The sequence below is a fragment of the Mus musculus genome, chromosome 6 (assembly GCF_000001635.26).
Source record: "Mus musculus strain C57BL/6J chromosome 6, GRCm38.p6 C57BL/6J".
NCBI classification, from domain to species: Eukaryota; Metazoa; Chordata; class Mammalia; order Rodentia; family Muridae; genus Mus; species Mus musculus.
Genome location: NC_000072.6, coordinates 59,358,133 through 59,377,504, shown reverse-complemented (window position 1 = coordinate 59,377,504; position 19,372 = coordinate 59,358,133). Strand labels below are relative to the sequence as shown.

The 19,372-nt window shown below is 40.2% G+C and overlaps 1 protein-coding gene across 2 annotated transcripts in view; it reads left to right on the top strand.

Annotated features, from left to right (window-relative positions):
• The window catches only part of Gprin3 (GPRIN family member 3), an 81,807-nt gene that overhangs the window by 48,802 nt on the left and 13,633 nt on the right, over nt 1–19,372 (top strand). Inside the window, exon 1 of one of the 2 annotated variants that reach the window (XM_006506084.3) lies at nt 8,677–8,865. The exons of the other annotated variant lie outside the window; for it this stretch is intronic. Coding sequence (XP_006506147.2) covers nt 8,717–8,865 — 149 coding nt within the window. The 5' untranslated portion in view covers nt 8,677–8,716. Of the gene's footprint in view, nt 1–8,676; nt 8,866–19,372 lie in introns of those variants that run through there. 2 annotated transcript variants of the gene reach the window in all.

Here is a 19,372-nt window from a genome sequence, read left to right as displayed (position 1 = left end):
TTCACTGTTGGGGTAGAAGATGGGGCAAACCTAACTCAAAGCCTTGGATCTGGACCTGGATGGCAGCTGAGTGGGTCAGACCACCAGCTCTCATGTGCTTTTGTCACTAGGGCCAGTTCTCCTGCTTTACCTGAGCAGCAAGGACACAGGGCCAGTTCTCCCCACTCTAATGCCCTCAGGGCCAGTTCTCCTGCATTGCCCAGGTAAGGGGTTGGGCCAGCTCTCTGGAGTGCCACAGCTTATCAGGAGTGGGGACAGCTCTCTGCAGCCCTCAGACATCAACATGCCCCCAAGTGACAGCCCAGACTAGGGAAGTTTTCATGGATTTTGGTGATAACATGGGGCATGGACATGGCACAGACCCCTGCTGCTTCAAGGCCATAGCCTCAGATATGGCCCTTATTGGCACCACAGGTCAGGACATCAACATGGCCTCAGGTAGCAGCACAGGCTCCTCAGATCGGGCTGATCCTCATGACTTTTGCATATCTCCAGTTCTGCCTCTCTTCATAGTGTATAAACCATCCTTCTTTGCTTTTTCTCCCATTTCTCTACCACACACTTGCTCATCCATCCTAGTGACACCAGCCCACTTACACTACATGGCGGTGGGTGGGCCTCGTTCTTGCCCAAATATTTGTCTCATTTCATCTTCCACCTTCAGTCATCTACTCTGATTTTTTGGTTATAGGAAGACAATTCAGCATGAATCAATCCACATTTTCATTTTCAAGATTGAAAGTGATCTCTTTCCTCTATTCTAACTTCCTTATCTAGAAATTAAAGCAAAATATTTTACACTATGAAAGAGTTACAGAAAAATAAGTACTTACCTGATGTTGAAAAAGAGAAAGGAAAGGAAAAATAATAGATTTCTATTGGCATTAAGATAAAGATTCTATGTGGTCCTTCAATTGTTGGTTGTGGTGGTAAATTATACAAGATGAAACAAGCTTTATCATAAACTTCTTGTGACCAATTTTGAATCAGACACTAATTATAAATAACCCAGAACTTGCTGTGGTGGGAGAACTGGGTTTTGATTGTGCAAAAATATATTGGCTTATGTTTATGTTCTTGTGCTTGCCTCTTGTCATCTGGTTATTTCTGGTGTGAACTGGCCTGGGGGGTCTCTGTCTGGAGCCTGCCTTCTGTGACCCTGGTTACAGCAGACCTCTTGGGAGACTCATGTCCCTGGCTGCAGGAGATCTCCTGGGAGATTTGTAGGCTGTGGGGTAGTACGAGGGGCAGATATGACAATCTGCCCTGGCAGAGGTGCAGACTAAATAGAAAATAGGTTTTTGTGAAGTGGAGGGGTCCTATATCCACTGGGCTCTTTGGGGGTCCCAGCTGGTGTGGTTATTTGGGCAGTGGTATCACCTGTTGCCCTGACTGTAGCAGATCCCTCCCCTTGAAGACCTGCATACTGTAGAGTGGTAAGAAGGGCAGACACACTAATCTGCCTCAGAGGAGGTGCAGACTGGAAGTGTCAGTCTGCTTTCTTATGAACCCAGGACCACCAGCCCAGAGATGGTACCACCCACAATGGGCTATGCCATGCTGCACCAATCATTAATCAATAGAATGCCCTAAAGCTCAGTTTTATTGAGATGTTTCCCCAGTTGAGGCTCCTTGCTTTCTAATGGCTCTAGCTTGTGTCAAATTGACATAAAACCAGCCAATACAAGAAATACTGCATATATCAACATTGGTTTTGGGGCAAACAGAAAAGTGGTTAAATTATAAATATGAATATTTTATACAAATATATATAATTATTTATATTTGGATATATATATGTATATAAATTGCTTTCTGTCAAAGACAGTTCACTGATATAAGTAAATGATAGATGAAGTTTATAAAACCTTAATAGTTCATTGAATTTGGAATTCTATTAAACCACTTGAAACAATTAGAAACATGTTGTCAAGAAAGTACAAAACATTCAGAGGAAATAGAGGTTTGAGTTGCACACTAAAGTAACTGAGGACATAAATTTTTTCCTTCTAACCTCAGATATGCTGAGGTAACCTTGGCTAACACATTGGTGTGACTGACTATGAGATTTCAGAAGAAGTATTTTTATGGAACTATCAAAGGTCTGTATAGAGGGGCTTCTTAAAGTGGATCACCATCCTTTATAGAACATATATTATGTTCTATAAACTTCAATGGAAATTAGGAAAAAATAGCCACAGAACAGTTAATTCAAAATACACCAAGGTGTTTCTAAAAGTATTCTCTAATATTGTAGCACAACTTCACTGTAGCCTTAGTTCTGAGCTCACAATACGTGTACGTTGCTGTCCCACCACACAATAGTTGTAATGCTGCCTGAAATACTGCAACCTCAATTCAAGACACTGTGTGTTATGAACTGAACTGGCATTACTCTACATAGGACATTTGGCCTATTACAGAAACATAATGTTTCAATTCCAGAACATAAAGTCTTATAACATATGTTTTTACTTTGATTACTTAGCTTGGATCAAAGTATATCTTTGGATCCTCTTGTGTTGGAATGTTTGATTCTTAAAGTTGCTGTTTAGTGGAGCTGCAGAAATGGATGGCTCAGAGGTTAAGGGCACTATCTGCTCTTGCAGAGGACATGGGTTTGGTTCCCAGAACCCACATGGTGGCTCACAAACATCTGTTACTCCAGTTCCAGGGGCTCTAATGCCTTCTTTTGACCTGTTTGGTCATGAATCACATATGGTACATAAGCATACATACATTCTGGGAAACACAAATATGTATAAAATTTAAAAAAGTAAATATTTTAAAAATATTTTAAGCTGCTATTTGAGTTGCTGAATTAAGTTTTATTTAAAAATTGTTTAGTTAAGTTTGACTTGAGTTTAAAACAAAATTTATAACAATTTCTAAAATGGTCCCCAATATACTACTTCTGCCATTTTGTATCATGTATTTATATGAAGGAAGATTCTAGCATTGACAATTGTACAAAGTACAGATCATTCTGAAAAACAGTACTTAGTGTTCCAGAGTGATAAATATTCAGCCAAGATTTAATTATTTATGTAAAAAAGGGAGGATTTGAATAATATCAGCATGCAAATTTACTTTAGTCTTTTATAAATGATATATTTATATGCATACCAAAGAATTGTTTTGAAATAAATTTCTTTAAAATCTATCAGCAAATTTTAAGTTGTATGCTTCCTTTGTATACTATGGGATCAAGCAAAACATTCTTGGGACAAAAGCAGTCACAAATAGGAGAAGCTCAAGAATTACATGACAGTGTGACCCTGTCAGTAATAGCATTCGCAGTTGCCATGCATGAATGCCTCTCCTGTCCAAGTTCTGACAATTCTTTTTATCATTTATTAGAATCCTTCATATTGCAAACTTTCATCAAGATACGGGGTTCAATCTTTTGATTAAACGAACAGTTTTTGGTTTTGGTTTTCATGTTCCTTAACATGTGTCTATCTGAACACATTAGGGCTGGCATGGTAAGAAACGTAATCCTGGAAAACTTAAAGAAAAGGGATTTGCTAAGGCATAGACAGACTGTATCTTAGACTGTCTTACTACTTTCAATGGACATCATGAGCAAGACAACTCATAAAGGACAATATTTCATTTGAGCTGGTGTACAGGTTCAAAGGTTTAGTCCACTACCATCCAGGCAGACCTGATACAGGAAAAGCTGAGAGTTCAATATCTTCATCCAAAGGAATCCAGTAGCAGACTGTTTTCAGGCATCTAGGAGGAGGGTCACGAAGCTTACCCCAACAGAGACACACTTCCTCCAACAAGGCCACACCTACTCCAACAAAGCCACACCTCCTAATAGTGCTACTCCTTGAGCCAAGCATATTCAAACCACTACAGACTGAGAGTCTGATGAAGAATCTTCTTGGATCTTAAGCACCTGTCCTATTGCTATATGCTAGCATGGCAGAAAAACTGTTGAGAAAATCAATTTTTTTTTCAGGATCAAATATCCCATTCATAAGGACTATGCCCTTAGGAGCTAATCATCCATCCTTCATCCTAGGGATAAGGTTTCAAAATCTGAGTTTTGAGAACACAATTATTAAGTCTGGAGTAGAAGACTGTCTTAGCTTTGGTTTTAGGTTAGTTTAGTTGGATGGTTGGTTGGTTGGTTGGTTGGTTGTGGGTATTGTTAATACAACTATTGTGGTTTGATTTTCTGTTTTCCATTTGTTTGGCTTGGTTTGAGTTCAGGGGGTTGTTTTTGTGTATTTGTTTTGTTTTGTTGAGTTATTGGTATTTTGGGTTTTTGGTTTTTGGTTTGGGTTTAGATTAGAATAGGGATTGGTTTTTTGTTTGTTTGTTTGTTTGTTTGTTTGTTTTTTAATAACACCACTCTATAGTCAAAGCTGGCCTCTAACTCCTAATCCCCCTACCAGTCTCCTGAGTTCTGGGATCACTGGCACATGCTACCACATTTAGGAAAAGTCCTCATAATTCTCTTCTGCAATGCATTTCTACAACTTAAATAAGAAAAGTTTCTCCCCAAAGTCTCCTGTACTGAAAAGTTGATCCCCAGCTAGTGTTGCTATTAACTGATAACTAAATCATAAGTCTTGTAATTTCCTTGGTATACTAATCCGTTGACAAGTTCATAGGTAAAGGAGTTCTTAGGCTGGATGTGGGACAGAGTTGGAGGACATAGATCACTGGGGGTGACCTATACCTTCAAAGGCTATCATTTGTCCCTGACCCTTCCTCTTCCTCTCTGTCGCTGTCTGCATCCTGTCTATCATGAGGTGAGATGCTTCACTCACTACATGTTATCACCATGTTGCTCTGTCTCCACATACACTATCCACCAGGTTAGAAGCATGGGAGCCAAGTAACATGGGCCTAATGCCCATGAAGCCAAGACAAGCCTTTCCTCCTCCAAGTTGATTAGCTCAGGGATGCTCCCTCCATGACTTCTCTTTCCACCAATTGCCCACACTGTTGTTTTAGCCATAGGCCATGCCTCCTGTACTGTTCTTTGATTCTGATATTCTTCTCCTGGGATGCTATTAGTGACGTGGTAAAGAACACAGGTAGAGGTCAACAATACTCTTCATTGGCTATCTGACTTTGGCAAAATTGATGAAATCGTTTGAACTTGTTTTGTCAACTATAAAGTATGAGTCAAGTAGTATTACCTCTTAGGATTATTGTGGAGTTTAAATGAGATCAATGAACTCTTCAGAATATAAGGATACCTGTAGCATGATACGTGCTCAACGTTACATTCCCATCTCTTAATTCATTGTCAACCTACAGGAGATGGAGAGTACTCTCAAGCTTTCCATAGACTGACACATTGCATCTACAGCATTGTTAAAGATTCCTACTTCACAGCCTGCCCCATCCCTGAGCAGTGTAGAGTTGACCTTTCTTCCAATGTTCCTTCTAACATGCATATGAATCCTTATAGGCTGAACCAAGTCCCAGCATTTGCATTTACAGATTAGTACTTTTATTAGCATTATTCACTATCATTTTAAATGGAATTGGTTCAGAACATCTTCCTTATATAAACTTACAAGAAACCCTTAACACTTTTCAACTTCAAATTTTGCTAAAGTAAAGCAAACAATCATAACTAAGAATAAGAATGCTTAATGTTATGGCAGAGAGGTGTTCCAGCATGTAAAAGCACTTCTGATGCCTGCCTTCACACCTGAAACCCAAATAAAGATGCAAGAAGAGAACATCTTCATGGAAGTTCTGCCCTCTACACAAGTATAGCATGTTCATGCCTACACACACACACACACCATACCACACTTATACATGCTAATAATGATGATATTAATAATAACAAATTACTTTTTAAATTTTGTTCAAGTGTTTACAGTTATTATCCTATATTCCTAGATGTCTCATTCACTGTTTATTCAATAGCAAGATTTTTAGCAACCACCACTGCCAAGTTTTTCTAAAGATTTGATTAATTAAAAAAACAAAACAAAACACTTTTTCCACCTTTTCTTGCAAAGTAATTAGAGCCAAATGATGTGGCAACAAGAACTGGCCAATAAGTTGAGAAAGGACTCCTGGCTCCTACTAAGCAGACACCCCAAGTCTGCCAGTTGATAGAATGCCATTTCATAAGCCAGTTCAGTACGTGTGATGCTCTGAACAGTCCTCAGGATTTGCTTAGAAAACCTCCCCTATAAACCCCACAGTGAACTTCCTTTCTATGCTAATTATTTGATTTAGTTATTTTCAGGCTCAGTTCACTTGGGTAGAATTATTGGCTCTAAGTTTACTCAAATGATCTGCATACCTATAATGTCCTCCATAGGTCAGTTCACGTTCCTATAAGCAGAACTAAAATGGCCAGTTTCACCCTGCCTGTGTAACCACTGTGGCTGTCCTGTTTTGTGCTGATTCACCTTGATGTGGTATCAGAGGTTGTGATTGTTTTTATGGGTGTTTGTTTGTTTGTTTTGGGGGGGGTGTTTTTGGTGTTGTTTTTCCCCCTGGGAATAGGTTTATTATTAATGTAGCATCAAAAGACATAAAACCCAACAACCTGATAATTAAAAGACTACTTAATTTCTTAATAATTTTATGTAAATCAATTTACAAATTATATATTCTCCAAAGTATTTGAACAAACAAATGTATTGTGAGTACTTGTATGCCAGCACCCAATAAACTATAGCCCTCTAGACATGGAATTAGAAATTTCCCGTCTCTAGATAGATATGTTACAATCTAGATGATCCATACCTTTATATTAAAACCATGTGATCCTAAGTAAAAACTACTGCCAGATCAAGAACAGTTTGGCACAATTAACTCAAGAAAGAATTAATCTAGAAACCTCACACACATCACTGAAAACAGCACTGTTTTAGCTGTGGACTATGAAAACTGCTTACATGGCCTGAAGCATGTAGATATCCAAGAAAGATAAGGAAATTATGACTTTCTTTTACTACTTGGATGGTCAGATTGACCTCCTTACACAGCAAAATGCAAGTAGAAAGAATGTTAAGTGTCAGGGCACTGCAAACTCTTTCCTCCACTATACATGTTACAGGATACAGATATGTTCAATTTGGGCTATGTGAACTCAACTTTGAAAATATTTTATTGATTTTGAATGAGTTGTATATCCAAATAATTTAAAATTCAAAATTTATGAAAGAGTTTAGAAAAAACATTTTCCTACCCTGACCGTTGGCATCCAGTCTACTGCTCGGATCAATTTTTTATTTATCCTTGCAGAAATATTTCCTGTATATGTAAACAAAGATGCTTAGCCCCACCCTTTAGTCCAAATGATCACACTCTGAATACACAATTTATCTTGATATTTTTAAAAATTATCATTAGCTTTTTGTTTTGTTAGTTGTCATTTTACTTAAAAGAGAACTACAGAGATTACTCTTTACCAATACATAAAGCTGTCCTCATAAGATATGCAAAGATCTGCATTCTTCATGGTGAAGTATATACCAAAATATGTACTAAACTCACTTCTGTGGTCCATTTGGGTTTTTTTGTTTGTTTGTTTGTTTCTGTTCTGTTTTGTTTTTCAACATTCCTACTTTTTCAATGATTTGTAAGAATTGAGAGTCCCTCACAAACATGAACATCTTGTTTACACTTTTGCCCTGAGTCTGTGACACAGCAAGTCCTCGGATTATTAAAGGAATGCATAAATACTAGAAGTCTTATCTGGTTGCCTTTTCCTTAAAGATTATTTTCCTTTGAATCAGATCCCATTCCGTTTTCCACTTACTCCTCTTTTCTCCTATGTTGAAGTGTCCCTTTTTCTTTAGACTTGTTTTTCCTTAACTTTCAGAATGGTGGTGGCAGGAGTCATCAGTTGAATTAGAAATGGTGTTCAGCTGACCTGAACATCTAAAAAGCATGTTTTACTGCTCAGCATTAAATCACTTAATCATGTACAGTTGTGCTCACTTATAGCCTGTGATTGAGGCTGTCTTGTCTCTTTAAATGGGTTAAATATCCTTAAAAGACAAAAGCAGGAAAACAAGATTGCCTATGCTTGTGTACTGACACCCTCCCTCTCCTCTCCTCTCCTCTCCTTCTCTCCTCCTCTCTCCCCCTTCCTCCTTCCTTCCCCCCCTCTCCTTTTTTTAACAAATCTATTTAACTCTCACCTCAACCCACAAGCCAAACCCCAAGGAATCTAACTATAGTGAAGAAACCTATCCATCTTAAAGAACAGAGCATCCTATAATCTTTTTTAAAGATTTTTTCTTTTATTGCTATTAATCATTCCATTCATTTATATCTCAAATGATATCCCACTTCCTGGTTACTCCCTCCACCAACCCCCCCATCTCATGATATCTCACTTCCCGGTTACCCCTTCTCTGCACCCCCATCCCACATCTGCCCTCCCCTCTCCCTTTTGCCTGTATAGGAGTGCTCACTCACCCACCTACACTCTCCTGCCACACCACTGCAGCATCCCCCTACTCTAGTGAATCAAATCTCCCCAGGACCAAGGGCCTCCCTTCCAGTTGCTGTCTGGCAAGACCATCTGCTGGTACATATGTATCTAGGGCCAAAGATTTCTTTAGGTGCACTCCTTGGTTGGTGGTCTAGTCTCTGGGAGAACTGGGTGGTCAGGTCAACCTATGTTGTTCTTCCAATGGTGTTGCAATCCCCCTCTGCATCTCCAGTCCTTTCTGCCAGCTCCCCCACCAGGTTCCTCGAGTTCAGCCCTATGGTTGGCTCCAAGCATTCACCTCTGCATTGGTCAATTGCTGACTGGACCTCCCCAGGAACTGCCATACTTGGTTCCTCTCTGCAAGCACCTCTTGACCACAGCAACAGTATTGGATTTGGTGTCTACACACATGATGTATCCCTCAGGTGAGGCAGTTCCCTGGTTGGCCCTTCTTCTAGTCTCTGGGTTTGTTTGTTTGTTTGTTTGTTTTGTTTTTTTGTTTGTTTGTTTGTTTGTCTCTGTTCTTCCCGTGGAGAGGAACATTTCTGGATTAAAAAAAACTTTGAGGTGGAGGTGGGGGTGGGGTGCCTATCCACTGGAGGTGATCTCTACAGGTTCTATCTCCCTCTTTTCTGTGCCTTATGGCTAAAGTCAATCCCATTGGGTCCTGTGAGCCTCACATTTCTCTGGTTTCTGGGATCCTCCAGTGGCTATCCTCAGTTCCTCATCCCCCTCTGTCCTGCCTCCCCCCGCTACCTAGGCTTATTCCATTTCCTGACACTCTGCACCTTTGCCTGAGAATTTCATGAACTAGTTGTTTTTAATGGCTACATAGTACTCCACTGAGTATATGTACCACATTTTCAATATCTATTTGTCTGTTGAAGTACATCTGGGTTATTCCCAGCTTCTGGCTATTATAAATAAGGTTGCTATGAACATAGTGGAATATGTGTTCTTGTTATATGTTAATCTTTCTCAAGAACAGAACACCCCAGATTCTTCTTTCAGACATACAGACCAAAAAGGAGGCACAGGTAAAGAAGGAGCTGGACGGCCAGGGCCATTTGTCAGTAATTTGTCTCTTCTGGAGCGTCTGGGACTCTGAGAGTCCTTGGACTCCCCAGCTGCACTGCTTCTTTGCACATCTCTTTCCATCACCACCAATGTCATCCTCAGACACTTTTTTATTCATCCATGATCATGGGAACCAGAAGAAGTTGCTTAACCAGAGCTAAAGTCAGAAATCATTCCTAAGCTTCTGCCCATGGAGGTGCTCACCTCCACTCCTGAAAGAAGACTTTGCCAAAAGGAAAGCAGGCTGAGGTGAGGGCTTCATTTTAATAGAGACATGGATAGTTGGGGATTGGTGATGGGGGTAGCCAGGGGAAAGGGCAGGACCAGCAAGGTCAGGAAGGGAGAAGAAGCAAGGGCAAGAATGTTGTGCAGAAGGCTAAGCAGTGCTTCACTGCTGCTAAATATAACCTGCAGAAAATCGCGATGAGGAGCAGCTTTGATCACATCTAACTTGGAATTTTAAAATGTAAATGCAAAAATGCAAATACAGACTGCTGGATTGACTTCCATTAGCTTGTTATTTAACTACTGCTTAGCCCTGAGATTTCCCCATGCATGATCTTTGCAATTAAAATAAGCTTACAATTGAAGTACTTCAAAGCTGAGTTGCAAAAGGAGGAAAGAAAAACACCAACCTCTGAGTATCTGTCTGGCAAAGCAAGAAAATGCTAAGAGTCAGCTTGATTACACAAGGTGAAAGCAGAAACCATAACTGTTTCAAATGCTTATTCTCAAGAGTTCAAATTAAAAACAAACATCCTCCTTTGGGAATTTTAAATGCAGCTTTTATATTTAGCCACAAGGAATTCCACAAGTAGATATCTCAGGGTTACTAACATCAGTTTTTGATTTCACAGATAAAAAGGCTCAAACATCTCCATTTCATACTGATCTAAAATGAGAGGGCTTGCTGATGTGCTGATTTCAAGTGAGCAAAACACTTCTTCCAAATGACCATCTTTAGATGAAAGCTTGCAAAAACATGTAGTAAACATATTTGAATGTTGACCCATATAAAGTACACAGCCTCCTTTCTTCATAGGCAAGTTTTGACCAGATGATTAAAAGACTTTAAAGTAATAATAATAACCACTATTGCTCCTAAGTGTCGCACTAAATTGTATTGGCTTTAGTATTTTACTTAAGCTCTGCCATACTCTTTAAAGCAGGTAAATTCTATTTATTGATATTTTCCTGATGCCTCTGAGAAGATCTATGTGCCATGATGGGAAGACTTTCAGTGGCGGTCAGAGACATTACAGTGCAGAATGGTACCCTGGCCATCTTTTCTAACCTGAAGGATGTGGAAAGTGCTAGAAGCACTGTCTGCACCTTTTCCTGAAACGTGTTATGATATCTTCCATACAAAACACCCCCTTATTCTAGCGGGTTACAATCCTTATCATAAGAGAGAGGGATTAGGCACAATCTCATGTTAACTGATCCTCTTTACCCTGGTATTTCTCATGACTTGCTAGCCTAGCTTTATAAAAGCACTCAGGCTTAGTCATGTCATCAGCTCTTCATTTATTTGTCTTTTTAAATGTTTGTTTATTGTTGCGTATGGATGTATATGGTATAGGTAGATACATGAACGTGTGTATGGATACCAGAGGACAACTTGGTGGAGTCAGTTCTCTCCTTCCACTTTTGCATGGGTTCTATAGATTGAACTCAAGTCACCACATTGGTTTCATGGTACTCGCCTTTACCCACTGAGCCAGTTTACCGGCTCTTTTCATTTGTTTTGTTAGGCAACTTCCTCCTCCATCATATGAAGCATACATTAGATTCATGTGCACATGTACTCTGCCATTTGTCTATCTGATTTATAGGTGGTATAAAAATGTTAGTATAGTTTTTTCCTTTTCTATAATAGGGGTGAACCCCTAAAAATACCTGCAAGCAGGTGTGTACACAAGTGTGTGTTTCTAGCAATAGGGTCCAGAGGTTTCATCTTCTCTGAAGAAATATGGCCTTCAGAATGTCGAGACAAGATTGAGGAGGACAGTAGTATCTGTACTCCTAACTTCAACTGCTTGCGTTGGTAATATGATTTAAATATTGTGTTTCTCACGGCTCTCACACAAATTCACTGGCACTGCTCAGATAATGTTTCTTGCTTTGGTCACTAAACCACTTTCCCTGCTTTAGCTACACTATGAAAAAGTAGCAAACAGTGTGGACTTGGGAGTCGTATGTCTGGTCTGAGTTTTTATCTGGTATGAAATATTTACTGTAAAATGCCATTGCCTCGGATCTCCATCTACAAAAAAGGGACTTAGAGCAAGACTGTCAGTTTCCAGGAGTTATTCTGAGGGTTAAACAGGTTTGACCCTCAAGTATCTATGTGGATACAAAGCACAGCTCTTTTCTCAGAATGAACAGAAGTTATTTTAAGCTGAGCTAAATGGGAGTGACTATGACCTGGGATATGAATTCACACTTCCCTGAATGACAGGTTCCAATGTGGAAGTAGTTGCATGAGCATTAGTCATAGACCAAAAGAACATCATAATTCAAGGCATTTACATTGGTGAGGACAGGGGGTATGTAAGTTACAGCAAAGTGAAGAAATCTCAGCTGTGGATTTGAGGTGTTGTACAATGATAATCTTAGCTTCTGGGTTGATGGAAGTTAGTCCAAGATAATTTTAGCTGTAGGATCCCTGCAGTTGTATATTGTAGTCAGCCGTCTAGGACCTTTAACATGGATGTAGCCTTAATTATAAAACTTGTACCCATTTTCCCTGGTTGGTCACATAATATCACACTTGTGTATATAAACACCTTGTGTTTAGGAAACCCTGTTCTGAAGATCTGTAAAGATGAGGCTGCCTAGGCAGGATAATGGTCCTCAGGAGAAATAGTTGGTAAAGATCTATTTTCTTGGGCTTCCTTTTGAAACTGTTACAAATCCTAAAGAGCTACCTCTGACCTCTCCATTCTGTGCCCTGGAGATAAGATGAGTCTTTTCTTTGGTATCTTTATGATTGTGTGCTGAGGGTATGCCTAAACTAAAGGGCATGGTTGCCCTGTTCAGGACAGGAGAGATGGAACAAAGTTGGATATTGGAAGAATGGCAGGAGAAAAGGATTAAATGTGAGGAAATGAGTCCTGACAAAAACTCTTATATGAAATTTTTGATAAGAATGGGCTAAAGTAAATCAGATGCCATCTAAGAACCAGCTCCCAACAAGCCGACATACCACTGACCAAACTGAAGGGGGAAGCTGTCCCCAGAAAGACCTCCCACAACCACCATTTGAGGAAACATCAAAGATGTCTGGTCACAAAGGACTCATGCCAGTACCAGGAACCAATTGGGGAGAGTCATCCCTTGGAAGCCAGTCACCTTTGTAGTCCAACATTGCTCAAGGCACTGAAAGAAAACATAGTCCTCTCTTCAAGAGGTAATAGATGGTATATTCTGAGTGAAATGAGTGACCATGGTCTGGGAACATTGGCTTTAGGTTGTCCCAATAATATGCTCCAACATAGAATGGCTTCTTGAACAACTAATAGAAAAATCATAAAGCTATTTACAAGATACATTGGTGAGGACATTGGATAGGCCAGGTTACAGCAACACTGGAAAATGTCTTTATGAGTTTTATGGTATCTAATGACAATCTTCACTTTAAGGGACAGTGCAAGTTAAGGCTTTACCTGATAGTCATAAAGATGTTAGGTCAGTGTAAAGATGACAAGAAATGACAATGCAGGAAACTCCAAATAGCCCAAGATAAGTTAATTGTGGATTTGCAACATTCCAAGTCTCTAACAAGTTATAGTCAGCCTTGTAGATTCCTTAACACAGATATAAAGTGTTTTGCTTAGTTTTGTTTTTCTGGCAACTTCAGCTCATGTTTGGAATGTAGGAAGTAATAAATCTTTGCTGTACTTTTCAAAATGATTCTAACTTGTTAGGCATTTAGGATCCATGTTCAAATTGTGTTTGACAAAGGGAAAAATGAGGTTTTTATACTTTATTGTCTCCTGTTTTTTTGTTGGAACCCACTTTTTATGGACTTCATTGACACATAAGGCCATTGTCTCACTCTTCTAGAGAGCATAGCATGGTAACTAAGGTAACTAGGGGGAGAATACACCTTGCTCCTCACCAGCCTCTTACTGAAGTAGCAGCTTTACTGTAAAGCGCACCCATGCTGGCCTTCTTGACCAGTCAGCCCTTTACTCTTCTGCTTCTGGATGCACGTTAGCCACCTGACAGAGGGAAGACCAGGTGTTCAGCTAAGGAGCTGTTAGTGCTGGGCTGTGGTCTTCATAAAGAAAGGATGCTCTACTCTTTGCAGACTGTGGGTGTTTTGTGGGTAGAATCACCTGTACACAGAGCGAAGCATAGCTGTATGAGCTCAGCTACAATTACCAAAATGCAGAGCCAGGCATGGCAGCTTGAGCTCAACTGGATGTGCTAATAACAGAGACAAAGGCCAACAAGAAAAGGGATGAGAAAACCTTACTGAGTGGGTGCCAGGAAACTACTACTCTCTCACCTCCTGTCTCAGTCATCTGAAGTTGAAAGTCAGCGGTCAGAGAACTGAAGGGCAAGGTACTTCCTTAGGTTCCTATACCACTGGGTTGTATCATTAAAGAGGCTGAGTCTCATTCCAGGGACTCAGCCACTCTGCTGTTCTCAAAAGTAATAGCTGCCTGAGGCATGCTGGCTTCATCTTAGCTAGCAGTATCATCCTGTTGGTCTACCACCCAAACTTTCTATGCTCCTCCTGCCTCATGATTTTCCCACCATTCAACACTTAACAAAGGGCTGAGGTACTTTGCTGCCTGCCTTATTAAGTGTGGGTGTCTGTTAGAAAAACCAGGGGCATGGTGTATTCAGAGAACACATTGTTTTTGGAATGAACACTGGAGGTGTAGGGAGACAGTGAGCCTTGCTTGTTCTAAGGTCACCAATTAGTATGACACTATTGATAGTCAGTGTTATTTGCATCTCTGCTGTCCAGTGCTGGGAGCCACTTGGAAAAGAAAGGGCTCCTCTCTTGTGTGTATTTGTTTGAGGTTTTTTTTTTTTCTCTCTTTGTTTTGTTCTGTTCTCTCTGTGTGTATGTATGTGTGTCTGTCTCTCTGTGTGTGTGTTTGCTTTCTAACTTCTTTATGTAGTTAGACAACAGAAAGTGACCTAATCATGAGCATTCATTAAAATTCAGTAAAACAAGAATTATAGATATGCAGCCTTGCAGTGGTTCATGAACCCTGAGCCTCAATCTCCTTCCTGTAAAGCAGCCATCCCCAACCTTCCTAATGCTGTGACCCTTTAATGCTGTTCCTCATGCTTTGATGACCCCTGACCATAAAATTATTTTGCTGCTTCTTCAGAACTGTAATTTTTGCTAATGTCATGAATCATAATGTAAATATCTGATATTCAGGATATCTGCTATGTGACCCCAAAGGGGTTATGACCAAGGTTGAGAACAAGGGTTTCACAGTATTGAACATGGAGACAATGGAAGAATAGGTGCTGTGGGTATAATTTCCATTATACTTGAAGACAGGGTAGTATTCAGAGACCTTGAGGTTCATGGTTGATGTCCAATTTAGAGAGAATTCCTCAAGCTACAGGATCTTGTATGGAAATCTGAATTTTCTGCTGTAATGACAAAGACTCTCATTCATGAAATTTTTATCAGGAACCCCCAGACTCCTTTGAGCTTCCAGCTATACTGACAGAGTTAAAGTAGTTTAGACAAAGTTCCTGGCTCTTTCTATCTTAGCAGCTGGACCTACCTTCAGCAACAGCCATAGGTAACTAAACAAATATCTTTCTAGTGTGTTGTCTCCTGGTACTAATTTTACATCTACATGCACTGACCTCCTTTCCTGTTTTGGCCTGCTCTCTGGCCAGATTAACAAATTGCTGCTACACATTCTTGTGCTATTTGGATGTGAGTCCACTCTTGCTTCCACAACATTCATCTTTCACATAGAAAATTCTCTTAGCATGTAGCATAATAATATCTTCACAAACACAGATTAAAACTTAATCATTATGGCTTTTGAAAGATATCCATATTGTACTTATGATGTGTAAAGATACTGTTTGTTATCAGTGCTGAAACTAAGGCCCTGAGAAGCTATTACTTACCTGAGTGCACAAATTGAGCTGCATATGAAACTGATTTCTGAATCAAGAGAGGCTGTCTCAAGTAAGTCCATCTTTTGGGGGGATCAAAGTCAGGACACCCTCAGAAGACTAGTAATCAGGCAGGAATATCTATTCTGTCAGCACTTAGAATAAGACCCTCAGACTCAGCCAAATGGACTCCTCTAAACTTAAATCAAGGAGGCACCAAGGACCCGCCATTTTTTTTTTTAAAGATTTATTTATTTTATTATATGTAAGTACTGTAGCTGACTTCAGATACACCAGAAGAGGGCATCAGATCTCATTACGGGTGGTTGTGAGCCACCATGTGGTTGCTGGGATTTGAACTTTGGACCTTCGGAAGAGCAGTCGGGTGCTCTTACCCACTGAGCCATCTCACCAGCCCCCGGACCCGCCATTTGTAATGTCTGTGCCCACAGTGATGCCTTCTCCATGCCATATAGTCACTGTCATTTGGGAATACAAATGAAATAAAGGGGAAAATGGGCATAATGGAGAAGGGGGCTTTGATAAAAGAGACTACATAGAACAAGGAGGAAAGAAAAATAACTGAGGATGCCTGTCAAAGCCTTGAGAAAAAAACTTTTTATATTGCCAAAATTATATATAACTCTGTGTGTGTATTTTTGTGTGTGTGTGTGTGTGTGTGTGTGTGTGTGTCTTACAATTGGATAGACAATGCTCCTCTCAATGAACAATAGATCATTTAACAAGAATAGTAGGACCAAGCTTGAGAAACAACAACTCAAGTTGTTGGTCAGGGTGAAGACCAGGAGAGTCTCAGAACATATAGGCTGTTCCTGTGCCCTTAACTGGTTGATTGTCTCTACTCCTGAAGACACCATGTGATTGGACACAGGACTTGAAGAATTTGAGCTGAATCTGACCTGAGGGAGTAAGAGGGAGTATGACATGGGAGGGGTTATAGAGAGGGAACAAAGGAGGAGTTACAGGAGGGGTATGACATGGGAGAACGCAGGAAGGGTTAGAGGGAAGAAAGGGACTAGAGAAAATGATGTACTCATATTTCTTAAGATAAAAATATCCATCTTATAAAAGGCAGAAGGGGGTGGGTAGGGAAGTGGGGGGAGGGTTTGGGGGACTTTTGGGATAGCATTTGAAATGTAAATGAAAATACCTAATTAAAAAAATAAATTAAAAAAAAAGCAGAAGGGAAATCTGGATTTTTATGAGTTGCCTTTTATGTGAATTAACCTGAAAATACAGAGACAAACATCTGTGCATAAAGCAAAGGCAACAGAGAAAAGAAAGGACTTCATCCATGTCCATGGCTTCTGGGATGACTTAGAGAAGCATGCATCGCTAGAAACCCCAGGTGTGGTGATGACTCTGCATCCCTGCACTGCCCTGGTCAACCAATGTGTCAGCAGATCCATTACACAGTCTCCTCTCCCTAGCAACTGCTTCTTTATCCTGAGGAAGAGCACTGTAGTTTTCTAGGCTTCCTGAATCTTGTAAGTCCTCAGACTTCTAAATTTCATTTGTTTTGGAAGTCTTAGAACTTTCCCTCCCCCACCCTCCTAAGGCGATGCTTCAATTAACTCTTAATTATTGGGAAGAAATAGCTACTGGGTAGATATTTTTTTTCCATTTTTTATTGGGTATTTAGCTCATTTACATTTCCAATGCTATACCAAAAGTCCCCCATACCCACCCACCCCCACTCCCCTACCCACCCACTCCCCCTTTTTGGCCCTGGCGTTCCCCTGTACTGGGGCATATAAAGTTTGCGTGTCCAATGGGCCTCTCTTTCCAGTGATGGCTGACTAGGCCATCTTTTGATACATATGCAGCTAGAGTCAAGAGCTCTGGGGTACTGGTTAGTTCATAATGTTGTTCCACCTATAGGGTTGCAGATCCCTTTAGCTCCTTGGGTACTTTCTCTAGCTCCTCCATTGGGAGCCCTGTGATCCATCCATTAGCTGACTGTGAGCATCCACTTTTGTGTTTGCTAGGCCCCGGCATAGTCTCACAAGAGACAGCTACATCTGGGTCCTTTTGATAAAATCTTCCTAGTGTATGCAATGGTGTCAGCGTTTGGATGCTGATTATGGGGTGGATCCCTGGATATGGCAGTCTCTACATGGTCCATCCTAGATATTTTTAATTCAAGAAAGAATACAAAAGCCAGGGCAAAGATGAAAGTGAAGGAAGATTATGGGAAGGGAAGAGGAGGGCAGGGAGAAAGAGAGAAGGAGAGGAGGAAGAGGGACCAGGTGGAGGAAGGAAGAGAGACAGAGGCACTATGGAAGGAATTAATTCTATGCAGGAGCTGTATTTTGTGGGGGCATTGATATTGTCTGCTTGCCTTTGTTGAGACTTTGTCCTGTATTCTAAGCTAACCTGGAGCTCAAAATCCTCTGCCTCGCTCTCCCAAATATTTGGGGTGTACTTTAATGTCTGTTTGCCTGGTATAGTAGAGGCTGAAGATTCTACCATATGGTGGGAAAAAAGAAGGCAGTGAGCATTTCAAAGCTTGGATGCTATGATGGCCTCATTAGCAGTTCTATCTGAGACCAGAATTGTGTGTTTATCTACGAATAAGTGATTTTATGATAGCACTTGTTAGCTGATCAATTTTGTCTTTGCTCTTTAGTCTTAAATTGTTGGATAATTTGACCTCTATTAACAAAGGTGATGAAAGGAATCACATTTCATTACGAAACTGACACTGCAAGTGGGAAATGGAAATAACACAATGACCTCTGAAATGTTGTGAACTCTTTTTTACTGAAGTCTTTTAACTTTTAGATGATGAACTTCAAGCTATTCCTATTTTACAATTCTGCTTGGCACGCTCATTTCTTGGATTCAGCCACACAACACAAAAGACAGACTGTTCTCTCAGCTTTATGAGATCTACCAGATTTTCATAGCAGGAATCCAAACTTTAATAGTCTAAATGTGGATTATAGACATACACAGTTTAATAACTAAGTCACCATCATTTTCTTACTTCCCCAAACAATATATTTTTATGTTTCCATTAATCAACTCATGAATTAAAATATCCCATTACTATGGCATTGGGCGGACCTTTGATAATGTGCATTTTACAGGCACACAGTATCAGCTGATGTTTTTTATGTACAAGACCACACCCTCTATCCTGTGGAGAGAAGAGAAAGTAATCCATTTTCTCCTTCCTGCTTCCTGGGGTTCAAAATATCGATAGAGAAATGAGACAATAATACAAGGAATAACTAACTGTACCAAGTGGAATGTGAAAAACAAAAAAGATGACCACCTTGAGAAAGGTATTTAAAATAAAGGCCATAATTCAAAAACTTTACAGGTCTTCAGGGAGGAAATGCCATTCAATGGGGGATTGTAAGATATTTTTAAAGTATGAGGTGGGGTAAAGAATTAGAGAAAAGGCACAGCAAACACAAATGCAGGAATGGGAAGGAAGAAGTAGCTGTGGTATTGCACGTGGTGGCACTCCAGTGACAAACAGTAGAAGGGGATCCCAGAGAAATGGTATCAGTGAGCAGACTGGGGATGGGTAAGTATTCAACACAATCAGTTAGAGAAACAAGTTTGATTTATCCTTAGATTTCCTATGATAGTGGACCAGGATAAACAACTTGAGGTAAAGTTCTCTGCAAACGGCATTTTGACTGACCATTTGATGGTGAGTCTTCCAGTGTGAGCTTGACTTTGTCCACATAATGAAGCTCAACACCC